General features: G+C 42.5%; 1 protein-coding gene across 1 annotated transcript in view; it reads right to left on the reverse strand.

The window, feature by feature from the left end:
- The window catches only part of LOC130111736 (transmembrane channel-like protein 3), a 34,909-nt gene extending 14,166 nt beyond the window's left edge, over positions 1 to 20,743 (reverse strand). The window contains exons 1-13 of the mRNA XM_056279005.1: positions 20,622 to 20,743; positions 19,538 to 19,684; positions 15,321 to 15,396; positions 13,709 to 13,790; positions 13,340 to 13,446; positions 12,088 to 12,186; positions 11,518 to 11,660; positions 10,725 to 10,872; positions 10,218 to 10,261; positions 7,824 to 7,971; positions 2,860 to 2,969; positions 1,773 to 1,851; positions 1,323 to 1,583 (exon numbers count right to left, since the gene is read on the reverse strand). Coding sequence (XP_056134980.1) covers positions 1,323 to 1,583; positions 1,773 to 1,851; positions 2,860 to 2,969; positions 7,824 to 7,971; positions 10,218 to 10,261; positions 10,725 to 10,872; positions 11,518 to 11,660; positions 12,088 to 12,186; positions 13,340 to 13,446; positions 13,709 to 13,790; positions 15,321 to 15,396; positions 19,538 to 19,684; positions 20,622 to 20,743 — 1,566 coding nt within the window. The remainder of the gene's footprint in view (positions 1 to 1,322; positions 1,584 to 1,772; positions 1,852 to 2,859; positions 2,970 to 7,823; positions 7,972 to 10,217; positions 10,262 to 10,724; positions 10,873 to 11,517; positions 11,661 to 12,087; positions 12,187 to 13,339; positions 13,447 to 13,708; positions 13,791 to 15,320; positions 15,397 to 19,537; positions 19,685 to 20,621) is intronic.
- Between the last annotated feature and the right edge of the window lie 7,019 nt (positions 20,744 to 27,762).

Raw genomic sequence — 27,762 nt, forward strand, 5'->3', positions numbered from 1 at the left:
TCCTCAGACCAATGGCCAGGCCGAGAGGGCCAACCAGGCATTGGAGACGGTTCTCCGCTGTCTGGTGTCTGCCAACCCATCCTCTTGGTCCTCACAACTTCCCTGGGTAGAATATGCCCATAACACCCTGCCATCGTCTGCTACTGGGTTGTCCCCTTTTCAATGCCTTTACGGCTATCAGCCTCCCCTTTTTCCTTCGCAAGAGGTAGACATTCCGGTTCCATCTGTCCAGGCCCATGTCCATTGGTGCTGTCGGACCTGGCGGCGAGCCCGTGCCGCACTGCTCAGGACCTCTGGCCGTTACCAGCGCTTGGCGGATCGTCATTGCACCCCTGCTCCGGACTACTCCCCCGGTGACCAGGTATGGCTCTCTACCAAGGATCTACCCCTTGAAATCGGACGCTAAGAAACGGTCCCCCAGGTATATTGGTCCCTTTCCCATTGTCAAAGTCATTAACCCCTCGGTGGTCCATCTGAAGCTGCCCCGCACTCTCCGAGTTCACCCTTCCTTCCATGTGTCCTGCCTCAAACCTGTCTCTACCAGCCCTCTAGTTCCTCCGGCCCCGCCGCCCCCACCTCCTCGTATGATCAACAATCATCCAGCTTACACCGTTCATTGTCTCCTGGACTCTCGGCGCCGTGATCGCGGTCTGCAGTATCTCGTGGACTGGGAGGGATATGGCCCAGAGGAGAGGTGTTGGGTCCCTCGTCGCCTGGTCCTGGACGCGAACCTCATCCGGGACTTCCACAGGACGCATCCTGATGGGTCTGGTAGGTCGCCCGGTGGCGCCCCTCGGAGGGGGGGTACTGTCACAGCCTCTTGCCCTTGACATCAAAGCGTTCGCCCTTGACACCTGCTGACCCCCCCTGTCAAAGCCTCTCTCCCTTGACTTCAAAGCATCCCTTGACTTCAAAGCAATCAGCCTCTCACCCTTGACATCAAAGCGTTCGCCCCTGACACCAGCTGGCCACCAAAGCAGTCAGCCGCTCTCCCTCGACATCAAAGCGATCATCCCCCTTAAAAAGCCTCCACTGTGGTCCAGTCTTCGCTGGAACGTCGCCTTTCATGGACTTCTGCCTGCCTGCCTGCCTACCTGCCACTGAGCCGACTCCTGCTCTACCCCTGAGATCGGTTACTTCAATAAAGACTTGATTCTTCCCTTACCTGGTTGTCCCGTCTGCTTTTGGGTTCTTTCCTGATACGTGACAACCCTCAGTGTTCAATATCTAATGACATTTGATATTAGATATATTAGACAGAACTACTTTGACAAACATTATGTTCATATACAGCAAGATGTAAACTGAACAAGAAACAGAACCTGCCCAACATAGGTCTCCCAGCAGGGGTCCTGCTGTGAACGTGTGTTCTTCTCAAACAGAGCTGTTTGGTTGAGGACAGCCATTGTGCTGTTCTTGGCGTTGTTGTTGACATCTAGCACCATGGCAATGGTGGCGATGGTGCTGTTGCGTTGTTCCGAGACAGATATGTCGGCCACCAGAGTGGAGAGGCTCTCCTCAGACTGGGAGATGGTAGCTAGGAAGGAGCTGGAATCAGACCAGTTTCCTGGGCTCACTGGTATCTGGTAAAACATAAACAGAATAATGCTTATGCTACAGTTATATGGGACATGTATTGTAAATGTCTGGATCATGAAATTGATTTTTACATTAAGTTTTGACTGTGGGAGGAGCCAGTGCTCTATGACAAAAAGCATATTTCAACATGCAGACTAGTTGAATTCAGAGACTATGGAGACATCTATACTCACAGCAGAGCTCATACTGTTGACCTTATCAAGGAGGGCAATTATGAGACTGTAGAGATTACCAAGGTATAAAACAAGTACCCTGCACAGTAAAAACAATACAGTTGATGTTATTTTGAATTAACATCAGTCATTAAAACCACATTGCTTTTACCATATCCAGCTGTGATCAAACGAGACTCAAAACTCTTCCCTTACCTAAACCTGGTTTCATATCTTGTCCTTACACCACCCATTATCACACGCCTATAAAAGCACAGACTTACGCACTTGGTCCTTACCCTTTCACCATGGTTCATATTCACCCTCTCTCTCAAGTTTACTTGAGTCCACAACATTATTAAATTGTATTACATCCGGTTTGTTTCACAGTGCCTAATAACAAGCACACCTTTCAGTTAAATTGTAGTTTGTTGTGGGATTTTCTTGTTGCTTTTAGCTTACTAACTAGAAGGTTAGTTTGACAAAAGTTGTGGGATCAAATGGGCAAACTGGCGATAAATTACCAGTGATGCTCCACTTTGCCTTATTGTTCTGCCTCCTATGTTCTTCAAACTCTAAATCAAAGGATTATATAGAAGCATACATATGTATATACAGCGGCTTTGTAGTAGGTGGAAAAAGAGGAAGGACCTACCAGGGCCCAGAAGGGGGGGGGGGGGGGGGGCTCGGGAAGCCTGGAATTAAAAGTTTGTTTTGGTTTGCAAATTTTTATTTCTAACTAATTAGTGTTCTAACTAATTTTTTCAATCACCGCAAGATAGTTAAGTTAGGTTAAGGTTAGGTTAAAATAGATTAATGTATTGTGATTGTAAATAATATACAGTATGCTAGAACTCAAAAAAGTGATGTGTGAGAGACGAAAGAGGAAAGGGGCCCACAGAGACTGCTTATGTATAGGGCCCAGAATTCTGTGCTACACCCCTGTATATACATATTTTTATATGGCATCTTGTGTAGGGTAATGCATTGTATTTTAATGTATGAAATGTGTTATTCAAATAAAGTATATTAATTGTTATTTATTGGTTGATTGATTGATTACATTACAAGTTCAAACGTTCTATACATTTTATGCACATTAGAATACCTGGCTAATTGGAATCGGAGCGAGGTTCTTGGATGGTACATCTCCAGTTGAGCCACCAATTCAAAGGCAGATGGAGCAATCATTGTGATCAGGGAAACCACCACACTGACCTTAAAGGAAATGGGACAAAAATGTAGATTTCCTTTAAACATGTTCAGAAAAAAAAAGCTATGTGAAAAATTGTGTCTGCATAAAATTAGATAAATCTATGAAAACTATTTTATAAATAGAGGTTATTAAAAAAGTATTTCACAAACATTTTCCTGTATAAGGTCTTTGAACGGCCTAGTGTAGAAGACCAGCTGCTACCGTTTTGTCTGTGTTATCCGTATTGCTTTTCTGACACAACGCCAAGCAACCTCATTGCAGTCACTTAACACAGACCATGAGAGAATGTATTAGCATTTACTGCTGTACAGTGGGTTAGCATGCAGCAGTTTAAGGCATGATTTATGCTTAAACATCTTTGTGTTTTTGAGCGTGTTTTTGTGCCGACACTGATGTACATATGGGTATTTGCATACATATTTGCATGTAGCACTTGCGACAAACAGCTGTGTTGTGTTTACAAAACCAAAATCAAAATATAAAAGAAATGCTGAAAAATTAGCCCGAGGCAATGGAATAGACTGCTACGCTACCTGGACGCCTCATAGATGTCTGCTGCTTTCTGCTTTAAAACATAAATAAAGTTTATTATAATCATTACTATTGTTATTATTACTATTATTATTATTATTATTATTATTAGTAGTAGTAATAGTAGTAGTAGTATTGTTACAAGAATAATAATAATAATACTGCCACTACTATACATGTATATATATATATATATAATATATATATATAATATATATAATATATGCATATATATATATATATATATACACTGCTCAAAAAAATAAAGGGAACACATAAGCAATGCAATGTAGCTCCAAGTCAATCACACTTTTGAGATATCAACCTGTCCAGTTAGGAAGCAACACTGATTTGTGAATCAATTTCACCTGTTGGTAAATTGTCTTAATTTCCACCAGGTGGAAATTAGACAATTTGCAAGACAACCCCTATAACAGGAATGGATTTGCAGGTGGTGGCCACAGACCATTTGCCTGTCCTCATCTTTTCTGGCCGATCTTTGGTTAGTTTTTCATTTTGCTAGTGCCCTCACCACTAGAGGTGGCATGAGGCGGTATCTGCAACCTACAGAAGTTGCTCAGGTAGTGCAGCTCATCCAGGATGGCACATCAATGCGTGCTGTGGCAAGAAGATTTGATGTGTCTCCCAGCACAGTGTCCAGAGCATGGAGGAGGTACCAGGAGACAGGCCAGTACACCAGGAGACGTGGAGGGGGCCGCAGGAGGACAACAACCCCGCAGCAGGACCGCTATCTGGTCCTTTGTGCAAGGAGGAACAGGAGGAGCACTGCCGGAGCCCTACAAAACGACCCTCAACAGGCCACTAATGTGCAGGTTTCTGCTCAAACAGTGAGAAACAGAATGCATGAGGATGGTATGAGGGCCCGACGTCCACAATTGGGGCCTGTGCTCACAGCCCAACACCGTACAGCCCGATTGACCTTTGCCAGAGAACATCTTGGTTGGCAGATTCGCCATTGGTGCCCTGTGCTCTTCACAGATGAGAGCAGGTTCACACTGAACACATGTCACAGACGTGAGAGAGTCTGGAGACGCTGTGGAGAACGTTCTGCTGCCTGCAAAATCCTCCAGCATGACCGGTTTGGCGGTGGGTCAGTGATGGTCTGGGGAGGCATATCCTTGGAGGGCCGCACAGACCTCTACGTGCTAGCCAGAGGTACCATGACTGCCATTAGGTACCGGGATGAGATCCTCAGACCCATTGTCAGACCATATGCCGGTGCAGTGGGCCCTGGGTTCCTGCTCATGCATGACAATGCTCGTCCTCATGTGGCCAGAGTGTGTCAGCAGTTCCTGTATGTCGAGGGCATTGATGCTATGGACTGGCCTGCACGTTCCCCAGACCTGAATCCAATCGAGCACCTCTGGGACATCATGTCTCGTACCATCCGCCAACGCGATGTCGCACCACAGACTGTCCAGGAGTTGACCGATGCCCTGATCCAGGTCTGGGAGGAGATCCCTCAGGAGACCATCCGTCGTCTCATCAGGAGCATGCCCAGACGTTGTAGGGAGTGCATACAGGCACGTGGAAGCCACACACACTACTGAGCCTCATTTTGAATCGTCTTGAAGAATTTCCACAGAAGTTGGATCAGCCTATGTTCTCATTTTCCACTTTGATTTTGAGTATGATTCTGAATCCAGACCTTAATGGGCTAATGATTTTGATTTCCATTGATCATTCTTAGGTTATTTTGCTCTGAACACATTCCTCTGTCTAATAAATAAAGATTTTCAGCTGAAATATTTCATTCATCGAGGTCTATATTGTGTTTTTAGGTGTTCCCTTTATTTTTTTGAGCAGTATATATACACACACACACACAGGACCGGAGGGTGTGCTCCAATTATCTGGGCATCACATTAATCTCCAATTATCGGGGCATCACATCCCTCCCTGGGGAAAGTCTACTCTAGAGGGCTGGAAAGGTGGCTATGACTGATTGTCGAACCTCGGATCCAGGAGGAACAATGCGGATTCCGTCCTGTTCATGGAACAATGGATTGACTCTTTACCCTTGCGGAAGTGCTGAGGGGGCATGGGAGTTTGACCAGCCAGTCATAATGTGTTTTGTGGACTTGGAGAAGGCTTAAGACCATGTACCCCGAGGCACTCTGTGGGGGGTACTGTGGGAGTATGGGGTACCAGGGTAGTTGCTACAAGCCATCCAGTCCTTGTATAACCAAAGTGAGAGCTGTGTCCACATTCTCAGCACAAAGTCAAACACGTTTTCGGTGGGTGTTGGACTCCGCCAAGGTTGTCCCTTGTCTCTGATTCTGTTTGTGATATTCATGGACAGGATCTCAAGGTGCAGCCAAGGTGAAGAGTGTGTCCATTTTGGGAACCTCAGAACTGCATCTCTGCTCTTCGCAGACGATGTGATTTTGTTGGCTTCATCAGAACGTGACCTCCACCACGCACTGGGGCGGTTTGCAGCTGAGTGTGAAATGGCCAGGATGAGAGTCAGCACCTCCAAGTCTGAGGCCATGGTTCTCTACCAGAAAATGGTGGATTGCTCCCTCTGGGTTGGGGATGAGTTGTTGCCTCAAGTGAAGGAGTTCAAGTATCTTGGAGTCTTGTTCACAAGTGAGGGTAGGATGGAGCAGGAGATTGATAGGCGGATTGGTGCAGCATCAGCAGTAATGCAGACGTTGTACCAGACCATTGTGGTGAAGAGAGAGCTGAGCCAGAAGGCAAAGCTCTCAATTTACCAGTCAATCTTCGTTCCAACCCTCACCTATGGTCATGAGCTTTGGGTAGTGACCTAAAGGGTGGCATCATAGATACAAGCGGCTGAAATGAGTATCCTTCGTAGGGTGTCAGGGCTCAGCCTTAGAGATACGGTGAGGAGCTCAGTCATCTGGAGGGAGCTCGTGTAGAGCCACAGCTCCTTCACGTCGAAAGGAGCCAGTTGAGGTGGTTCGGGCATCTGATTAGGATGCCTCCTGGGTGCCTTCCTTTGGAGGTTTACCGGGCACGGTCAACTGGGTGGAAACCCCGGGATAAACCAAGAACTCGTTGGAGGGACTACATGTCCAATCTGGCCTGGGAATGCCTTGGGATCCCCCAGGAGGAGCTGGAGGGTGTTGCTGGGGAGAGGGATGTCTGGAGTGCCCGACTTAGCTTGCTGCCACCGCGACCCGACCCCGGAGAAGCAGCTCAAGACGAATGAATGAATGAATGAATATATACACACTGAGTTATAACATGCTTTGAACCACTATGTAATCGTAAGCTGCGATAGAGATTGTGATGTTGGAGTGTTTTGCTGAAAAGTACCAGATATTCCTCTCTGCTCCACCTACATATTAACATTGGTGCAACATCTAGGCTTGCAGTCAACAGGGGATGTCCTGTCGACACGTCCATGTGTCTGTAAACCTTTGCGAAACACAGAACCCGAGAAATCCCCTTTATGTGAACCTTTGCAACAGAATGCTTGGTTCTTAAATCCCTCCTCTCCAGACACTCAATGGGGGAAGGTGCTTGGCTGAATGAAATAATACAGGTCCTAACAATCACCCCCATAGGATCAAAATGCTTTCTGCGTAATAGAGGCAATTGGAAATGTGTTTTTCTCTTCTCTATCTCTTTTTCTCTGAAATAATATCTCACCTGGTCCCGAAACCCCGACTGCATAATCCCCACACTTGCTGCTCTACACCCAGTGATCCTACTGTCTTATATAAACAAACTTTAAAATAATACATATTGACAGGTAGTGAATAGCCAGCTTAATACTGAAAGTTTGATACTATACACAGTGGTGAAACTACTGACAATGTTTTCATAGCACAGTAGTGCTATAAAGACCTTTCAGAACTTTATAGTTTTATAAATATTCAGTGTTCAATTTTACTGCAGTCTCAGGACAGTAAGTCTTTCCAAAACATAGGCGGCACATAGGCGATGATTACCTTATGTTTGAAAAAAAAACTTGTGCCTATTAAATTGTGTGAGTGTGCATGCATGTGTGTGTTTTTGATTGTGAGAGTGCCATGATAAATATACAGTACAATAGGTAAAATTTATCACACAATTATAAAATATTGCAGAGACAGACAGAACCAAACATCTGGGCAATGGAAACATTTGGCATATAAACCCCCATTCCACAGTCTCTTCAGAGGCCAATTAAATTATCAGCTGTCACTGACAGATGGAGGTATATGAAGCTGACAATTAACAGTTAGCTTCCAATGTATCAGGCACAGGGCTCCAATTTCATTGGTTCCTTTTAACTGTATTGTACAAGGAATAATCAAATGAATGACGGCAACGTCCGCCCGCGCTAAAGCTACCTCATTCTTCTCCCACAGCGTCAGCTCGGGCTTCTCCTGCTCCAGTTTCTGAGAACGATCCACCACAAAATAGATGATGTAGATGCTGCCAGCCAGTGAAAGAAGGACCAGGATGTTGGCTAGAATACGAAGGCTGATTAAAACTGCCCTAAAAGACACCAGGTTGAGAAAGAAAGACAGAGAAATTAAAGAGAGAGTGAAATTCTGTTACTCCAGATGCAATCTCTAATATTTCTGCACAATATAAGCAAGGTAAACTGTGAACCTCACCCATTACAACCAAAGGTTTCTAACATATGCATTATGCATCTGTGTGCAGAGCAAACTTTGGCGATTAGGTTTGAGTGTTGATATTGGCCAGGAACCAGAAAAAGCCAGGAGCGGTTAAGCTGGCAAACAAGGCACACCTGTTTAACGCAATGAAGTACGGTAAACTAGCATCTAATTTAAGTTGAAATACATGATTTTTATTTTAATCATACTGGGCCATGAAGTCAAGTTACCTACTAAAAACTCATATCTTCACCACAGTTGGAGATGCTCTTTGTATACCACAGTTGAATTTTTGACAAATTTTATAATTTTGGCAAGACGAATACTGGTGCAAGAGCAAACATGTTCCTACTCAAGCAGGAAAAGGGACCGAAATGTGATGACGAGGAGGTGATCTACCAATTCTAGAACTATTATTACAGGAGAATGGTATTCCCATATTGTTTGACATAGTTTGTAATATATTGATTTGCCTGGGTCAGCTTTGGCCCGAGGAAGCCATTTTTATAAGGGTGGGAACAGTTTACTGCTGACCTTATGGCACACAAGTGACAAAATCGGCTGCACCTTATTTGAAGTTCTTGGACAACTGGGGAAAATCGTGCATTGCAACTTTAAATCCCACATATGCACATGTTTTACAGTAGCTACTGGAAGTTAGTTTGTGCAAACATGTTCCTACTCAAGCAGGAAAAGGGACCGAAATGTGATGATGAGGAGGTGATGCTTGTGTTGGACAGGTGATCTACCAATTCTATAACCATTATTACAGGAGAACGGTATTCCCAAGGCTGTTGTTAGAGGTGCTATGTGTAATTTTACTTGTATCCTCACCCCTGTTCAGCAATGTCAATAAGAACAAGAAATCAAAGCAAGCGAGACAAACAATTTCAAATACAAAGCGAGCTGATGCAGCACGTTTGCCAACATTTAAAATTGTCCAGTGATTGCTGCATGGTTTGCTAAGGACTGTAAGTGCATGTTTTTGAATGCAGAAATCTGAGGGAGATCAGAGTCATTTACTTTGTTTTTATTAATATTATTCAGCAACCCCTACTGATATTTACTCATTATATTACATTGAATAAAAATGACAGTCAAGAATTGTAAGAGCCTCTCAGATGTCCTTCCTGCTAGAAGCTTTGCTTTGTTGTAATAAAAGTATTTTTATCTGAAAAAATTGCTGAATTTATACTTCAAATATAAAAAAAAACCCTTATATCTAAAAAAAAGTTTATACACTCGCTTGGGTAGAATATAATAGAAAGTTATCAATTTCCTGTGGGAACAATAGAAACAATGCTTTAAAAACTGACAGAAATGTTTTTTGACTATCAAAATGCAAGTAGTTTTTTTTCCTCATGAGCAAACATGTCTGTGAATGTTCTCATTCATCCAGGTCATGGTTATCCAAAGGAGTTGAATCAAGTGCAACTGGACTTGGTATATATCTGTGAAGACGATATATCCGTCTTCACGGATATATCGTCTTCACAGATATATACCAAGTCCAGTTGCACTTGATTCAACTCCTTTGGATACTCTTGAGCAAAGTTGTGCGTATAATAATTGTTGAAAACTAGGTAATTAAAAAACAGTTTATCCATACTGTTTTTTGCTTGAAATTTGCTGAAGATTGGCATGAAAACCTGGCCATAATCTTTTAACTTAATCACACCAACATCTCAGTTATAAGGCCTGTGCTATGTGAGACAGCATGCCGCTGTTGGAGTTTGATCGAAAGGGGCCCAAGCTGCTATAGCTAGAGTGCTCACTGATGTGGATTAATCCAATCTTAATGTTTCCAGCCACACTGATGATGTTCCATCGCTGATTTAGGGCCCATCATCCACTGCAGTATAGAGCCATTTTTAAGAGTTATGCCAGGAGGCCTTCATCTCTGTATGAGAACTATTGGTGTTGCACTGTGCTTGAAGATGTAAATCAGGTGGGCCATTAAGAGTGCTTAGATGGGAGTGCATGCAAGGGTCAGGTGGGGGATGGGGGGGGGTGCATAGGACGCTACAACATGACACAAAGTGATGAAATTGCTGTTTGGTTTTTCACTGGAACATGAATAAACAACTGAAATATCAACACAGTAATGACACAAACACCTACAGACTTGTGTCCTTTTTCTTCTCCTGCTCCTCAACAATTGCCTCCTGTAGGGAGAAAACGTAAGACTTACTTTTTTGATTTATAGTTTTAAAATGTTATTTTTCTTTTTTGTTATTTGAAATGTTATCTCTAGGCAATGTCAAAATGTATTTAATGAATAAATAACACAGCCCATGCTTAGGGATTCATTTTCGGATGCAAGGTATTCTGTTTTGATGATTTTTAAGATGATTTTCAGAGGTTTGATGCAGGAGAAATTACAACTAGCAAATCTTCAACTGGTTGACTTGGCACTTTGCTCTAACTGGAACAAAATAGCTGTGTGTTGAGACGTCAACAGTATTTATATACTGACTGCCGTGGCTGGTTTATTTAAAGACAGAGTTTTGATAGAAATCATGAGACTGAAATGGATTAACTGGTTCCAACAAACATGTGCATGCATGTCTGCTTGAGCGTTCATGTTTGTATGCGTATGTGTTTCTGACAGTGTGTTTACGCATTGACCCGGATGTTGTTGACGATGGCTGCTCCTTTGCTCTCAGCTGCCTCTGGGTTGCCTATTAGGTAGTCCCAGGCACAGAAGACACGCCAGCAGAATGTAAAATTCTCATCGGATGCACTAGCCAGGCTCAGACGGGAGTTCTTGGCCATTCTGGTGAAAATGCAGACATTGCGTTGAATAAATCATTTAATATGGAATTATATTATCATCCAGCACATGCTGTCATAGCATGCATTTTTCAATGAATGTTGATGTACAATGAACTTTATCTTTGAATACAATGGTATGAATATAACCTAAAATGGATTAATCCTTTGACTGCTTTAGAGATTCAAGGATGTAGGAAACAGAACAGTATAGAATGGTATGAATATGTTATATTCATAGCATTTCACTGGACTATGTTTAGCCATGTAGACGAGTTCCATGCTTATTCCATTGGAGCTGAAGTGAAGTGAAATAAATAGAATGAACTGTGGTCTTTATTGCAGCTACTAGTCAAAAGTATGATACTATTTACACTAAATTCAGCCTCTGGCCTCAGATCTTGTGAGATACACGACATTACTTACATGTAAAACAAAATACATTGCAAGTTATCAGTTTAAACCTTATAAACCTGACAAGAATGTATTATGACATCACATCACATCACAATTCAGTATGACCCTATTCATATATGCCATTAAACAAATATCAATGCAAATGAAATGAGGATAATAACACCTGGATAAGTCACATCCACCAGTCACATAAATCAGAGCTTAAGAATTGTAACAGACTTGGTATGTTTACTTTCTCAACAGAATGATGAAACTGTAGGCAAAAACAGCCATCCCAACCAGGAAATATGCCAGGGGCAACCGGTAGCCTGCACTGCCGATTTTCCGTACCCTGCCGTAATAACCATAGAATAGCACGGAGTACTGAAGGTAGCCCTGTTGAAAGTCAAATGGGAAGACAGAAACTCACACACACACACACACACACACACACACACACACACACACACACACACACACACACACACACACACACACACACACACATTTGCAAAGGAACAGATTTGTTATAACGACGAAATAAAAATCATAATTTTTTTCAAGACATTATCAAAACACGTAATATAAAACAATAAAACAAAGAAACAAAAAACTACAAATCCCCATTAGAGGGAAATCAATTTCATTGATCTCAGTGATTAGCTACACTGATTATATAACGTCTGGGGAAGGGGGAATTAAAATTGTCCATGGAGTAGAGGTCAGATAAACACTAAAGTAATGTTTGCTTAATGCTCTACTGTGTCTGTCTGTGTACAGTATAATGTGATATTGACAGGACAATAAAAGAAAAAAGGCTTACCCCGAGAGACCAGATGGTGTCCAGGTCCTGAGCTGAGCTCAAATGCTCCTTGGGGATGGTTTTGCTCCTGGTTGTTCCGAACGGTGCCCCTGCTAGCAGCTAGCATGAACGAACGTAAACCAAAAGGTAGAACAAAAATTACTGAAATGATCAATTCACTGTCTCTTTGAGGGTTATGATGACATGCTATTGAAACTGTCAGTTCCTGCTGCTATTCCTCAGGTATCCTCTAGACCTTCCCCCTGTCCCCTGCAGTTTCTGTGTGTATTTAAGTTCCCAGCTTTTTTGTGCTTTGCATATTTTCATAATTTTTTCTCACCTGTGTACCCTTGGTGCTTAACTGCTAGCCTCATTGTCTCGAGTACTTCTGTCTGTTGCTGTTGTTTGTATTTTGTTTGTACTACAGCCATCACAGCTTTAAGTCAAACTATCTTCACCTTTGCTACCATCACTTCCTGTTTCCCTCTGCGCCCAGGTTCCCAATCCTGACAATTATCATCAAGTCATGTGTTTATTTTCCAACAGCACAGTGTTGCACTTGATGTACAGCACAAAATAAAGCATTGAATCTGACACAAAAAACACAATAAAACAAACTAATCACACAAACCCCCCCCCCAAAAAAAACAAAAAAACAAAACAAAACAATGTTTGATGTCTGAAGGCAAATGGGCCAATAAGAAGAGGTGAGAAGAAGGTGGGAAGCCTGAGATGAGAAACCATAACATTTGCTGCAAAAATGAAAGGAATAAATAAAAGGCTGAAAGGGAGAGAAAGAAGGATGAATGAGATTTGGGGGTTGGAGATGATGAGTGATGGAACATCTTATTACTGGGGAAATTGTCTGGGTTTGCATGTCAGGGAGTGACATAAATAAACAGGGGTTTTTTCCCCACTCTCCTCCATTGTCCTTTATGTAGCCTATTACTGGTGCTGGTTCAAGCATCGATCTTTACCACCTTCTATTTTCAAAGCGCATCCTGTGGGTTGCTTTTTACTGCACTGACAAAATGCCAAAATAGAGGAGAAAAAATATATTTGAATGAATAGAGAGAGAGGAAAAAAAAAGACCTATAAAGACATATCCCTTTAGAGGAAATGAGAGACCAAACACATTGACATACAATTCATTTTGATGTGAATACAGTACATGGTATGGATTTATCTATGTAGCATGTTAAATTACACACTGTCACACACGAACATACATTTAAGACACACATTCGTACAGTATTCAGGTTGACATGCTCACCTCTGGCAGCACGATGAAGGCTCCAGTCATGATGGTGAGGACGATGTTTATTCCAAACAGCCAGCGAAGGAAGATAAAGTAGGATGCCACCCCTGACCCAAAATGACCTGATGCAGAAATAGTGGAGGAAATTTAAGTCACTGTGTATGGCCTGGGAAGCATGTGAACCTTAAAAAGACCATCAAAGCATGGCAACATTAATTAACAACAATCCAAAAAGATGCAATTAGTAGAATTCAACAGATGGTATCTAATAGAAATTAGACATGCTTGTAGACTGTTTACAAATTGTTTTCTGGTGTTTACAAATTGTTTTCTGGCAGTACAAATTTATAATTTTTGCTATTTTCTCACTATCAGAATTCTCACTTTCAATTTTCTTGATCCTCATCTCCCAGGGAATGAACAGAACCACAATGTTGTAAAGCAAACGGGAAAGCTTCTTCAGCAGCTGAAGGAGGAGAACAAGATCAAATATAGAAGAGGAAAGTTTGATAAAACTCAGACACAGGAACTTTCCTTTTAAAAGTGCAACGTGTAAATTGCACCCAAATGATGACCGCTTGTTGTTCAGCATTGTGAATAACAACAACAAATCAAAACAGACCCACTCCTGGACCCTTCTCAAGCAAGCGAGATAAGCAAACTCAAATAGAAAGTTACCAGATGCCAAACACATTTGACAACAACTGCCATTTTTGGATATCAAACATTGCACCTTTTAACAATTTCCTTCGATATTTCTTTTTAAGCACCTTTGTACAAACTATCAGTTATACTGGGCCTATTTCTTGCCTGGAAACCAAACAGCATCTATGAAAAATATTTGTGATTCAATTTCATTCATACCTCTGCAGTAACTCCTCATCAAAAATTCAAGATGATGATTATGAAGTAGGATGAGTTAAGCTAGGCCAAAGATTTCTAATTTCAATTAACTGGGACGCAATCTTTATAATTAATAATTCATCATCAGTTTGCAAGCTAAGTCAATTAATCCTAATGGTGCTTGCATAGCCTTGCCCAGTGACGCTGGAACATTTTAATTAAACTGGTCTGTAACAAACAGACAATAAATTTGCTCATGGTGCTGCATGTGTAGAGGTCTATCTCTCTCTTTGTGTATGTGTTCATGTCCATGTGCTTGTGTGCATGTGTGTGTGTGTGTGTGTGTGTGTGTGTGTGTGTGTGTGTGTGTGTGTGTGTGTGTGTGTGTGTGTGTGTGTGCGCATTTCTATGCATTTGTAGAGATGGAGAGAAAGAGTGGGTGAGAGAGGGCTTCCTCATCAACCCACAAGCAGAGGGAAGCATTGCCAATGTTGTAACTCAGTGGCCAGGACAACAGGAATGAGATGTGTTGTATATTTCAGCCGGTAGGCATCAGGTTGCTGCAGTGCGGTAAAATAAAACTAAGCTTCTCATAACATTGAAGACCAAGTAGATAGATTTAAGATAATAAAGTGTTCATTTCTTGCAAAAAAGAAAAAAAATCTGATACTTTATTTAGTATTCACTAAAATAGTATCAGCATTTACTGAAATAAAGTAGTAATATACTTTGATATTTTAGTATTTTGTAAGTCAACATTAAACAAGACTAACGTCTAATAGTGAATCGCTTTGAGGGGGTCTGTAGGATGAAATGTACACACGTCTTTATAATTAATCATCATATTGTAGCACATTTCAGTTATTCTTGGAGCATTTCTCTCCCGTTTCCAAACATTAATTTTACAGATATGTACATGAACTGTGTTGCAGATTACATACCACAGATTATAAGATTATATTCTGCCTGTATAAAATGATCAGAATCCCAGACAGGTGTCTGACTCGGCAATAGATTAACGCCAAATTAAAACATGGTGAATTCAACTGTCTACACATCCAAATCCTGTCTCTCACACACACATTCTTTCGGATCCTGTCCCTCTCTCTTTTCTATCAGTTGCCATAGTAGTACATGACTGTCGTGTACCTACATCTGCTCCAGCTGCCTGGTACCCTCGGGTTCTGGTCAGTCGGCCTTCATACCTCAGGACGATTTCTCTGGCCTGTCTGTGACACAGAGGCAACATAAACAGATTCATCACCACGGAGTAATTCCACAGTAAACTTAAAGGGGCTATGTGTTAGTTCTGCCTGAGTGCTGACCTTTATTCTGCTCAGTGATGTGGCTGACGCCGAATCCAAATAAACACACAACCTGGTCCTTTATCAAACAAGCAAGATGAGCAAATTCAAATAGAAAGGCAGTAGATACCTAGCACATTTACCAACAGCTGCCATTTTCGAACAACTTTAGTAGATATTGTTTTAATGTAATGCATAGTTTGCTCACTTAGCCCTGCTCCAGTGCCTTTGAATACTGGGGGATGGTGAGTCATTTACTTTGTTTTGATCACTACCTCTCAGTAACCTAGCTAGTCATATTATACTTTAGCAAAGCTGAAATACTGCATATAGCCCCTTTAAAATGAAAATCTCAAACATAAAGCAAGAGTGTATGTTTGTATGCTCGCTTAAAACTCCAGAAATACTCACTGTAGAACATAAACAAGGGTATTTTTAGAATCAGCACTTTCCAAGAATTGCACAGTTCGAAAAATATTTCAAAAACCAAGTAAAACATTTTATTTATTCGTGAAATTGGGTTTATTTTGTGGTGATTTGCGGTGGCAGATTTGCGGCGATTAATACACACATTGGCAAAGAAGCTTGATGAATGGATTGAAAATTATGACATTTGATAATTTTCGTTAATAAGATTTGTTTATTCGACATTCGTTTATCACATGTACCTTATTATAAATTATCCTTTAATAAATTTATTTCTGATTTTTCCCTGTTTCTCCCAATTTAGTAGCCAATCGATCACTATTTTAATTCAAACACCCACCCTAGTATTGCGTGCGTTCGCCAACTGCATCTCTCCGGCCGGCAGTCTCGAAGGAGACGCCTCGCCACTTTCGTGATAAGGCGACCCCAGGCCGAACCACTTTTTTTTTCCGACACACCCAGAGACGCATTCATGTGACGAACACAAGCCGACTCCGCCCCCCTCCCAAAGACAGCGTTGCCAATATTGCCACTTCATCGAGTCCGGCCATAGTCGGATCTGACGAGACCGGGGCGCGAACCCCGGTCCCCAGGGGGCAACTGCATCGACACAAAGCCGATGTTTAGACCGCTACACCATCGCGGACTGTATATCATAAATTATCCTATATTTCATCATCGATTATATCATAAAGATCAGATCGTGTTGGTTGTTTTGGTCAGAACATTTCCCCCAGGCAAGGCCGGGTACCTCTGCTAGTACAGTTGCATTAATGAGGATAAAACAGCATGAGACGTTTGACTCAAAAAAAGGTATTGGTCAGTATAGAGTATATATACAGTATTGTAGTAAGTTAAATATGTCAGACAAGAGCTTTCATTTGTTTTTTTCTGCTGAGTAGAAGTTAATAAAAATACTTTCTTCGACATTTACTCCAAAACCGACTCAAGCATCTCATCCCCATCTAAGTGATTATCATCAACACATTGTAGGGAATTCTTAAAACTTTGCTCAACTAAGACAAAACATGAATTACTAATTTTAACACCTCAAGACAGCAGTTTTGGGATGTTTGCAGTTTTTCATACATTTGAGGTAAAGCTTAGGCAACAGTTACAAGGTCTATTCTCAAAGACAACTTGCTTTGCTGTAAATGAGTTATTTGATCATGTAATGGTTGATGTTATTACACTCATTTGTCTTACTGTGTAGGAAGAAATACTCCTACACCTACTACTGCCACTTCTACTGCAGTTACAGCTAATGACAACAAATTACTCTCAAGCCCGAGGAGGTGCATTTAATATGATGTGACTGGATGACGGCTTGGTCGGGCGTCCCTACAGACACAATTGGCCATGTCTGCAGGTGGGAAGCCGGATGTGTGTGTGTGTGTGTCCTGGTCGCTGAACTTGCGCCTCCTCTGGTCGGTCGGGGCGCCTGTTCGGGCGGAGGGGGAACTGGGGGGAATAGCGTGATCCTCCCACGTGCTATGCCCCCCTGGCGAAACTCCTCACTGTCTGGTGAAAAGAAGCGGCTGGCAACTCCACATGTGTCAGAGGAGACATGTGGTAGTCTGCAGCCCTCCCTGGATTGGCGCGGGGGGGGGGGGGGCAGCAACCGGAACAGCTCAGAAGAGTAGGGTAATTGGCCGGATACAATTGGGGAGAAAAAGGGCCGCCCCCCCTAAAAAAATAAATAAAATGATGTGACTGGAGGGTGAATGTACTGCAATTCCAAGCATCTCACATGAGTCAATAGTAAAAGAAAGGCAGGTAGAGGAGTATCTCTGATTAGACATATATGATAAATAAGTTTGTAATGAATATGTTTATATTTTTGACTAAGTGATTCAAACCCTTTCACAGCTCAAAGGGCCACGAGCCATGTGCTAACTAATGGTGACTCTCCTCGACAAAGATCGTACTCACTAAACAGCTTCGTAAAAAAACAAAAAACAAAAAAACAAAAAAAACACACACAAAAAAAACTGTTGAATTCTGACAATCCCACAACACAAAATGGCCGACGGATTTTATGGTGTCATTCATATACTTCGAAGAGTAGGAGTCAGCTCTTGGAAGAAAAAAAAAAGGATAAAAAATAAATCAAACAAAAAAATGTTTGCGAAAATGTGTGGGTTAAAACATGGAGAGAAATCTGTGGTGTGATGTATGAGTTGTTATTGCAGTGGGAGTAATCACAGGCATTCAGCCAGAGATTATTGAGGGTGTGTAAACGTAGACATGCATCTCTCTCCTGATGACAGTAATAAAGTCTCCACACAGTAATAACAAGCCACCCATATAAAACCTGCTCTGCACCAGGTCATCTCGAGGTTATCTCTCTATTACCTTCTCTTTCTCTGCACCCCCCATCCCCATTTCTCTCTCACCATCTCCTTACAGCTGTGTTGTACCTATTTACCTTTAGATGTTTACCACAACAAAACATCTCTCACTATCACACGGGAGATTTGGTGCATCTATTTGATTGTAAATTGCTCAGCGGTGAGCGTGTTTGATTAAAACAGTTCTAACAGCCCATTAGGCTTGTTGGCACATTGAAGTAGTGGGGTTCCTGTCATTTGTTTAAATGCTTCATTCAGATTTGCAGTTGTGAATTACTCAAGATATCACTGAACAGCTGAAAGAGCCAAGCAGCTATGGTTAAGGAGGGCTCAGGTCTGAAGTCCTAAACCTAGTAATAAGATGAAATCATGTAATAAGTGACATGAAAACACTGCAAAAATGGTGGTCTGTTTTCCCATAGGATAGTGCATTAAACCTGGGGGAATGCTTGTTATTTACCTCCCAGGAGGTAAAGGTGTTACTTACTAAATTAGTGCTCTTTAGCTATTCAATAGTTTTCAATATTTGGCCCCCTATCTAGGCTGATACTAAGGGATGGATCATGCTTTTACTGTCGCTGACCCAAGACTGTGGAATAAAGGCTTTACTAGATCTGCAGCCTAGGTACGCTCACTGGTCTCAGCTCAAAAACCGCTTTTAACATCTTCAGTTTCATGTCTAATTATCCAGATTTTTTTTTGCGTGGCTTGCATAGCCTGTTCAAAATATACTTTGTTTTATTGCTTAGAATTTCTGTAATTTATGTGTTGTAGTTTTCTATTTTCACCTCTACCCTGACCTTTAATGGAGGTGGAGTGTCTATGCTTTGCTTTGTACATTTAAGCCTCTAAAAGATGATAAAGATTATTGCCAAAAGGGAGACCTGTAGAGCTATGGGAATGTTAGCAGCCGTGCTGACATGGAGTTTCAATTTGTTGAAGTGTGTGCGTGTGTTTATATTCTTGTACTTCTATCTTTATGAGAACTTTTTTTTTTTTTTAATCATCCAAGTGAGGACATTTTGGCAAAGTGAGGACGTTCTAGCCGGTCCTCATCTCTTAAAGGGTCTCGGGAAAGGGTTTAGGTTAAGCATGTAGTTCTGATGGTTAAGGTTGGTGTTAAGGGCTATAGAGAATTAATGTAATCAATGAGGGGTCCTCACAAAGATAGAAGTGCAAGAGTGTGTGTGTGTGTGTGCTTCAGAGGTAGATTGACAGACAGACAATGGCTAAATGGAGAAATAAATAAGGACCATTACAGGAGCAGAATCACACAAACAGCAGGTTACTTTAAGACTTTGAGCTTGCGTCTCATGGGCCAAGGTCTGGTTCGGATGTTGGCAATGATCTCCTTCTGGAACTGAATGTTCTGAAACATCTCCTCTGGGTCATTGCTGTCTGCCCGCTCATCAACGTTATTCTCATCATCTGATGAACTGAAGAACGAGACATAAAATATATTCTGTATTTTAGAACGAAAAACACAATTATATGAATTTCAGTGTAGGCTGTACGTGAGATATCTAATAATGCTGTGGAATATATGTGATATTTATTTTATATATAGGGCACATTTATCAAAATTAACATGTGGAAAGATGCTTCAAGGCATCTTAAGAAAGGTTTTTTTTAAAGGAGAAATTTGCTGTTGAGCAGGTTTATATCTTACATGTCAGTGAAAAACAGCTGGAGGTGCTGGCTTTTTTGTTTATTCTGGTCATATTCTGCATTGACATTTTGTGTGTAATTTTTGTTTCTTTGTTTTGTCAAAGAAACCGATGCATAAAAACTGTGTTTTTTATTTTCATTTTGTTAAGCACTCAGTTTAACAACGAAACACAAATGTTTAAAGGCTATTAGGATGGATGACCAGCCTAGGAATGGCTTTGGACTAATTTATTTATAAGTAGGTGAGTAAAGAAGCGCTGTTGTGATCAATTTATCGAAGATTTATCCGTTCAGCCCCAACAAGGGAGTAATTTCCTGTGCACATATTCAAATAGGCACTTCACATAAACAGCAATGACATATGAAACAGTGATGGCTCTGTGATGCTGCTTTTGTGCTCTATTCAGCAGCCTTTTTGATGGCCGTTTCTAATCAAATATCATGACATATTCAAACTCTGTTAAAGTGTAATTTACAGTTTTGCTAAATTCCCAAACAGGGCCAGAAGTTAAGTACCATTACATCTTGTGAAAACCCATTTGTGGAGGATAAATAATAACATTGTCTCGTTGATTTTCAAAGACCTGGTGCTATATCTAAAACTACAGCAGGATAGTGAAAGAAGTAAACATTTAGGGAACATTTGTATGTCTCAGGAATATGAATTAAAATGTTTTTTTTTTAATTTCTTTTAAATCTACTCACCCCTGCTGGTGGTCCTGGTAGGGAGAGTAAATCCTCCTGGAGTTTTTCCTGATACTCTTGTGTCTTTTGGCAGCAGATAGCGTCCTGCCACTCCCCACCAAAGGCTGGGACCCAGTGCTCATACTGACCCCCCTCAAGAGAATATGTGCATGACCCTTCAAAAAACAAAAAAAACAAAGTGTGTGTTCAGTATGTGTTTGTGAGTACGCATGCGTGTAACTGAGTGTGTGTGTGTGTGTGTTTGTGCAAGTTTTAGAGTGCCCTCCTTCCTTAGTCACAGAGAAAGTCCTTTCACTACTTACAATGTACAGGCTTCCTTCTCCCTCTTCGCAGACTGACTGGTGGGGTGGAGGACTTGCCGGTGTGCCCTGGCCCCTCAGTGGAGCATCACAGACCTCAGCAATACAGACTACAACACATCCTTCATCAATCCAATCGGAGCTATACTGACCTCTTAAAGGGCCAGCGCGTTAACTATCAACCAACCTCCATCCCAACAACCTCTTGGATTCCTCTCTCTCTTCTCTCTCTCTCTCTCTCTCTCTCTCTCTCTCTCTCTCTCTCTCTCTCTCTCTCTCTCTCTCTCTCTCTCTCTCTCTCTCTCTCTCTCTCTCTCACACACTCACTCCACACACACACACACAAACACACATTCGTCTTCAATTTAGTTTTTGTCCAAATTTCAAAACTCCTATAGTTCAGTTTTCCTTGTATTTAGTTAATGTCAAAAGATTTTTTTTTTGTTGTCCTTTTCATCATTATTCATTTCAGGAATCAGTTCAACACAAAACTAATGACTGAAAATAAACCCTTCGGAAACCAAACCAGCACACACACACAAATGTACGTATGCGCAAGCGCGCGCACGCGCGCGCGCACACACACACACACACCATCAAATAAAGTTCATGCAAATTCATAATGAAAAGACAAAATTATGCTCATCCAGATTTTCAAGAAAAATCATCTGGGTTTTAGAGTGAAGGATAGATATAAAAACAGATGGAAATTATATTGCAAATATAGCTGTAAATATCAAACCAAACCATTAGTCAGGTAAGTCTAGTTCTAAGTCTAGCAAGACAGAGACACCATTTCTTCTCTAGTGCATTGAAAAATGTATGCATCACACACAAGTTCAGCAAGACATTGGGAGATGTCTCCTCCTAAGGATAGCAGAGGACACCCCCTGAAAATTAACTAAAATATGACAATATGCCATCTGTTCACTTTGACTTCTGAGTCAGTTTATAAACCATTTAAGTTGAGGGCAAAAGGAGCATAGAGCTTTAATGGGACCTTGAAGGTTCTGACAGACGTTAGCTATTTGATTGGACTCAGTGGGGCACTTGAAATGGAAAACATGGAGGTTAAACTCATTCTCCTGAATGCATACTATAACGTTTGGACAAAGAGCACAGGAACATATGTGTTGTGCACGTACCAAAAAACAAAGGTGGCAGTTTTCCTTAAAATCTGTCTTTATGTATTGATTGATTTTTGAAACTTTTGTATTGTTTTGTAAGCTGACCCCCCTTCATTTTGAGCTACTATACAGTCGCACATAATAAAATGATGAGATAAGTTCCAAACAGAAATTTCTGCAAGTGAGTCCTAAGTGATAGCTTTTCTCCCCATATAGATTTGTAGAGTTGGTTGTTATGCTGCAAGTGTCATGGAGACAGGTAGCAGCAGAATGCAGTTCATCCTAGGGAATGCACCAGCAAAGAAGCCTGTGTCACACCTGTGCCTCATTCTGGGGCTTGGTACCCCCACTAGTTATATCTAAAACCTGCTTTTTTTTTGCATTTCTTTGCTTGATCTTGGCATTCTGTGGATACTCTGTCACACAGTCTCTTGAGCAGTCTGTTTTCAGTATTTGCTATTCTCAGTTCTTAAAGAGCTTGTCTGTTTTTTCTTTGTTCCTTTTGAATGTATTTCCATTTTCTTAAGTGAAGCCACAGTTTGAACTCATTTTCCTTGTCGTCTCTTCCAGTGGGTCCAGCAATCTCAGTAAGACATAGCAGCGAGATCAAGCCATTAATATGGACCCAGAAGAGACTGAGCAATTTCAAGCTGCTGTTTCAAATCAGGGAGTTATGGTCAACCAACACCAGCAGCTATTAGAACAGCTTTCACAATCCATGCAACAAGTGCTTGCTACCCTGCAACACAGCTCCAGACTCACCCACAACCTGAATCATCCTCGAATTACTCACTTAATCCAGAGCCCTCCATCTGCTCCAGCCAAACCAGTCCTTTCTCCAGCTCAAGGGCCTCAAATACCAGTACCACTCGGGTATGATGAAGACCCAGGACTCTGCAGAAGTTTCCTCATACAATGCTGTCTAGTGTTTGAACTACAACCATCTTTCTTCAGCACTGACCATGCAAAGGTGGCTTATGTGATATCACTTCTGAGGCAGAAGACTTGTATGGGCCACTGCTCAATGGGAGTTAAAGACATCTGACTGCTCAGTTTGCATTTTTCAGCCAAGAGATGAGACGAATGTTTAATTATCCATTCACAGGCCGATCAGCAGCCAGACAACTGTTTGATTTATGTCAGGGAGTTAGCCCTGTTTTTGAGAATGCCCTCAAATTCCATTCTTTGGCAATGGAGAGCCAGTGGCCCTCAGAGGCTCTGATTGCTACCTTCCACCATGGGCAATCTGAGAAGGTCACAGATGAACTGGTTTGTAGGGATTGGGGAAATGACATAGAATCATTCATCTATCTTTCGATTCAAATTGACAACTGCATCAGGGACAGAAACAGGGAACATGCCATTTCAAGAGAAAATGCATTTCAGTCTCCTGCTCCAGGCTTCACTCCTGAGCCGTCCTCAGTTCAGATTGAAGAGCCCATCCAGCTGAGATGTACAAGACTCTCCAATGAGGACAGACTGAAGAATGCAAAAAGGGAGGTGTCTCTACTGTGGGAAGTCTGGTCACTTCAGTGCACACCAACCTGAACTTTCAAGAACAGAACAAATCCACCTGGGGAAATGAAGACCTTGATGACTGGCGCACTCTTTCCACCACGTCAGCATTCTTGTCTCCTGTTACCAGTAACTCTGTCCTGGGGGAAGAATTGCCACTACTTGGAGGTGATTGTAGATTATTTATTATTTTTTGAATTCTTCCTTAGCTTAAGGTTTATACATACCCCTAGTCAGGTGCTGGCCAAAGTTAAATGTCCAAGCGATTGATGGTAAACCAATAGGCTTTGGAGATCTCATGCTCCAAACAATTCCCTTACCATTAACTGCAGAACAAAACCACAAGGAGTATATTACATTTTATGTTCTAGATTCCCTTCTCAACCCCCTCATCCTAGGTTACCCATGGTTAGCTGGGAATAACCCACCAGTTCTACAGGTCATCAGCCTCTCTCCTTGCCTGGAGTCCCTCTTGTCAAGAGTCCTGTTGTGCTGAAAATCTGACCATCTCCATGGCCACTACTCCCACTCCTAGCAGCACTGTCTGGTTTCAGACCCATTGATTTGCTGTCCAAATTGCCCTCAGACTATCACAATCTGGCTGAGGTTTTTGATAAACAATTTGCCATAGTTCTACCCCCTCACAGTTCTTGGGACTGTGCAATTGACCTCCTCCCAGTGACTATGCCCCAAAGAAGAAGACTGTTCTCCCTTTCCATTCCAGAGGCTGCAGACACGGAGGAGTACATCCAGGATGCATTAAAGAACGGCTTCATCTGACCATCCAATTCCCCTGCAGGAGCTGGCTTCTTTTTTGTGCAGAAGAAGGATGGGGGTCTGTGCCCTTGCATTTACTACCGGGGATTAAACAAGATAACTGTCAAGAGCAGGTACTCCCTGCCCCTTGTGTCATCTGTGAATCTACCATCTTTACTGAGTTAGACTTGTGCAATGCCTACAGCTTGATCAGAATTAGGGAGGGTCACCCTACTACTACTACTACTACTACTACTACTGCTGCTTTCAGCTGCTCCTGTTAGGCATCACCACAGCGGATCATCTGTTTCCATTTCATCCTGTCCTATGTATCTTCCTCTGTCACACCAGCCACCTGCATGTCCTCCCTCACCAAATCCATAAACCTCCTCTTTGGCCTTCCTCTTTTCCTCTTCCCTGGTAGCTCCATATTCAGCATCCTTCTCCAAATATACCCAGCATCTCTCCTCCACATATGTCCAAGCCATCTCAATCTTGCCTCTCTTACTTTGTCTCCAAACCATCCAACCTGAGCTGTTCCTCTAATATAGTCATTCCTAATCCTGTCCTTCGTCACTCCCAATGAAAATCTTGGCATCTTCAACTCTGCCACCTCCAGCGCCGCCTCCTATCTTTTTGTCAGTGCCACTGCCTCCAAACCATATAACATAGCTGGTCTCACAACCATCTTGTAAACCTTCCCTTTAACTCTTGCTGGTACCCTTCTGTCGCAAATCACTCCTGACACTCTTCTCCACCTACTCCACCCTGCCTGCACTCTCTTCTTCACCTCTCTTCTGCACTCCCCATTACTTTGGACAGTCGACCCCAAGTATTTAAACTCATACGCCTTCTTCACCTCTACTTGCATCCTCATCATTCCACTGCCCTCCCTCTCATTCACGCATAGGTATTCCGTCTTGCTCCTACTGACTTTCATTCCTCTTCTCTCCAGTGCATACCTCCACCTCTCCAGGCATTCCTCAGCTTGCACCCTACTCTTGCTACAGATCACAATGTCATCTGCAAACATCATAGTCCACAGAGACTCCTGCCTGATCTCGTCAATCAACTTGTCCATCACCATTGCAAACAAGAAAGGGCTCAGAGCCGATCCTTGATGTAATCCCACCTCCACCTTGAACCCATCTGTCATTCCAACCACACACCTCACCATTGTCACAATTCCCTCCATGTCAAATTGAATAGGAGAAAATTAAGTCTTTCTCATCCGCTTCTTCCTTCTTCTGTCATACTGTAATACAGAGTTTGTACATTGTAAATGGATGTCTATTGATCTTTTAATGGGATAAGCTATGGTATCATTGGTGAATTAATTGTAAAGCGTTTTGAGCAGCTGTTGCAGCTAGAAGAGTGCTCTATAAAATGCAACTTGATTGATATCCTGCACCACTCCTACATACTTCTCTACAACTCCCGACTTCCTCATACAATACCACACCTCCTCTCTCAGCACCCTGTCATATGCTTTCTCGAAATCCACAAAGACACAGTGTAACTCCTTCTGGCCTTCTCTATACTTCTCAATCAATATTCTCAAAGCATACATCACATATGTAGTGCTCTTTCATGGCATGAAACCATACTGCTGCTCACTAACCATCACCTCTCCTCTTAACCTAGCTTCTATTACTCTTTCCCATATCGTCATGCTGTGGTTGATCAACTTTATACCTCTGTAGTTGCTACAGTTGTACGCATTGCCCTTTTTCTTGAAAATCAGTACCAGTACGCTTCTTCTCCACTCCTCAGGCATCCTCTCACTTTCCAAGACTGTGTTAAACAATCTAGTTAAAAACGCCACTGCCATCTCTCATAAACATTTCCATGCCTCCACAGGTATGTCACCAGGACCAACTGTCTTTCCACTCTTCATCCTCTTCATAGCTGCCCTCACTTCCTCCTTGCTAATCCACCGCACTTCCTGGTTGACTTCCCCCACATCATCCAACCTTCTCTCTCTCTCATTTTTTGCATTCACCAGCCCATCAAAGTACTCCTTCCACCTTCTCAGGACACTCTCCTTGCTTGTCAGCACATTTCCATCTCTATCCTTCGAGGCACAGAGGCATGAGCCACTCAGGAGGACCTTCAAGTCTCCTGTTCATGTCTCGCTCTGCATGTTCCCAAGTACTAAAGTGGGGTCACTCCTCTAGACTCTTGGAGCATCCAGGTGTTAGTCACATGCTAGAGTTCCTGACATGCACAAAGACGTGCAATCCCTCATCCTCACCTGCCAGACATGTGCTTGGAACAAATCCTCCTATCAGTGTCTATTCCTTCTCGACATCCCGTCTCTAATGATTTCATTACAGGCCACCCAACGTAATATCACTCTACTAGGAGTTGTTGACAGGTTTTCAAAATCGGCACATTTTATTGCACTACCAAAGTTATCAACTGTTAAAGAGATGGCTGAGGTTATGTTAAGGGAGGTGTTCAGAATTCATGGATTCCCTTCAAACATTGTGTCAGACCGTGGGCCACAATTCGTCTCAGTTTTGGAGAGCCTTTTATCAGCTGCTTGGTGTTTCTTACTGCCTTTCCACAGGATTCCATCCTCAGTCGAATGGCCAGACGGGGAGGGTCAATCAGTAACTGGGAAAATTCCTCCAATGCTTTGTGTCCAGTAACTCGGGATTGGAGTAACTGGCTCACCTGGGCAGAGCTGGCTCACAAAACATTGCAGGATTCATCTACTGGGATGTTGCTCTTCCAATATCAGCTCAGTTTCAAACCTCCACTCTTTCCAGAGAAGGAGCCAGAGGTGGGGTTCCCATCTGCACAGTATCTGAAGAGACACTGCCAGACAGACTGGAAGCAGCACAAGCCACACTAACAAGAGTTCCACATGACAGCAGCGAACAGGCGCTGCCTGCCTATCAGATTATATACCACCCCGGCCAGAGAGTGTGGCTCTCCACAAAGGACCTTGCTCTAGGGGTTGACTCACAGAAGCTCACACCCAGATTCAGTGGCCTGATGCACCAACCCGGTATTAGAGTCACGTTGCCTAAGTCAACACGAGTCTGTCCCACTTTCCATGTCCATTGTTGAAGCCATTTTACACTTTTCCACTGTCACAGCCCTCTTGCTCTCCCCCCACCCAAGGTGATTGATGGGCAACTTACCTACATCGTGTGGCGACTGCTGGATTGCCGTAGAGTGAGAGGTGGCCTCCAGTACCTTGTAGACTCCGAGGGTTATGATCCAGAGAAGTGGATTAGGGCCCATAACATTCAAGACCTAAAGCTCATCAAACACTTTCATAGACAACATGCAGATCGGCCAGTAGGGGTGGAGCCAAGCACAGAAGGGGGTAATGTCATGAGGCATCCCAGGAGACAGGTGGCAGCAGAATGCAGTTCAACCTAGGGTGTGCGCCAGCAAAGAAGCCTGTCACACCTGTGCTATGTTCTGGGA

This window comes from Lampris incognitus, chromosome 4 (assembly GCF_029633865.1).
Source record: "Lampris incognitus isolate fLamInc1 chromosome 4, fLamInc1.hap2, whole genome shotgun sequence".
Taxonomy (NCBI): domain Eukaryota; kingdom Metazoa; phylum Chordata; class Actinopteri; order Lampriformes; family Lampridae; genus Lampris; species Lampris incognitus.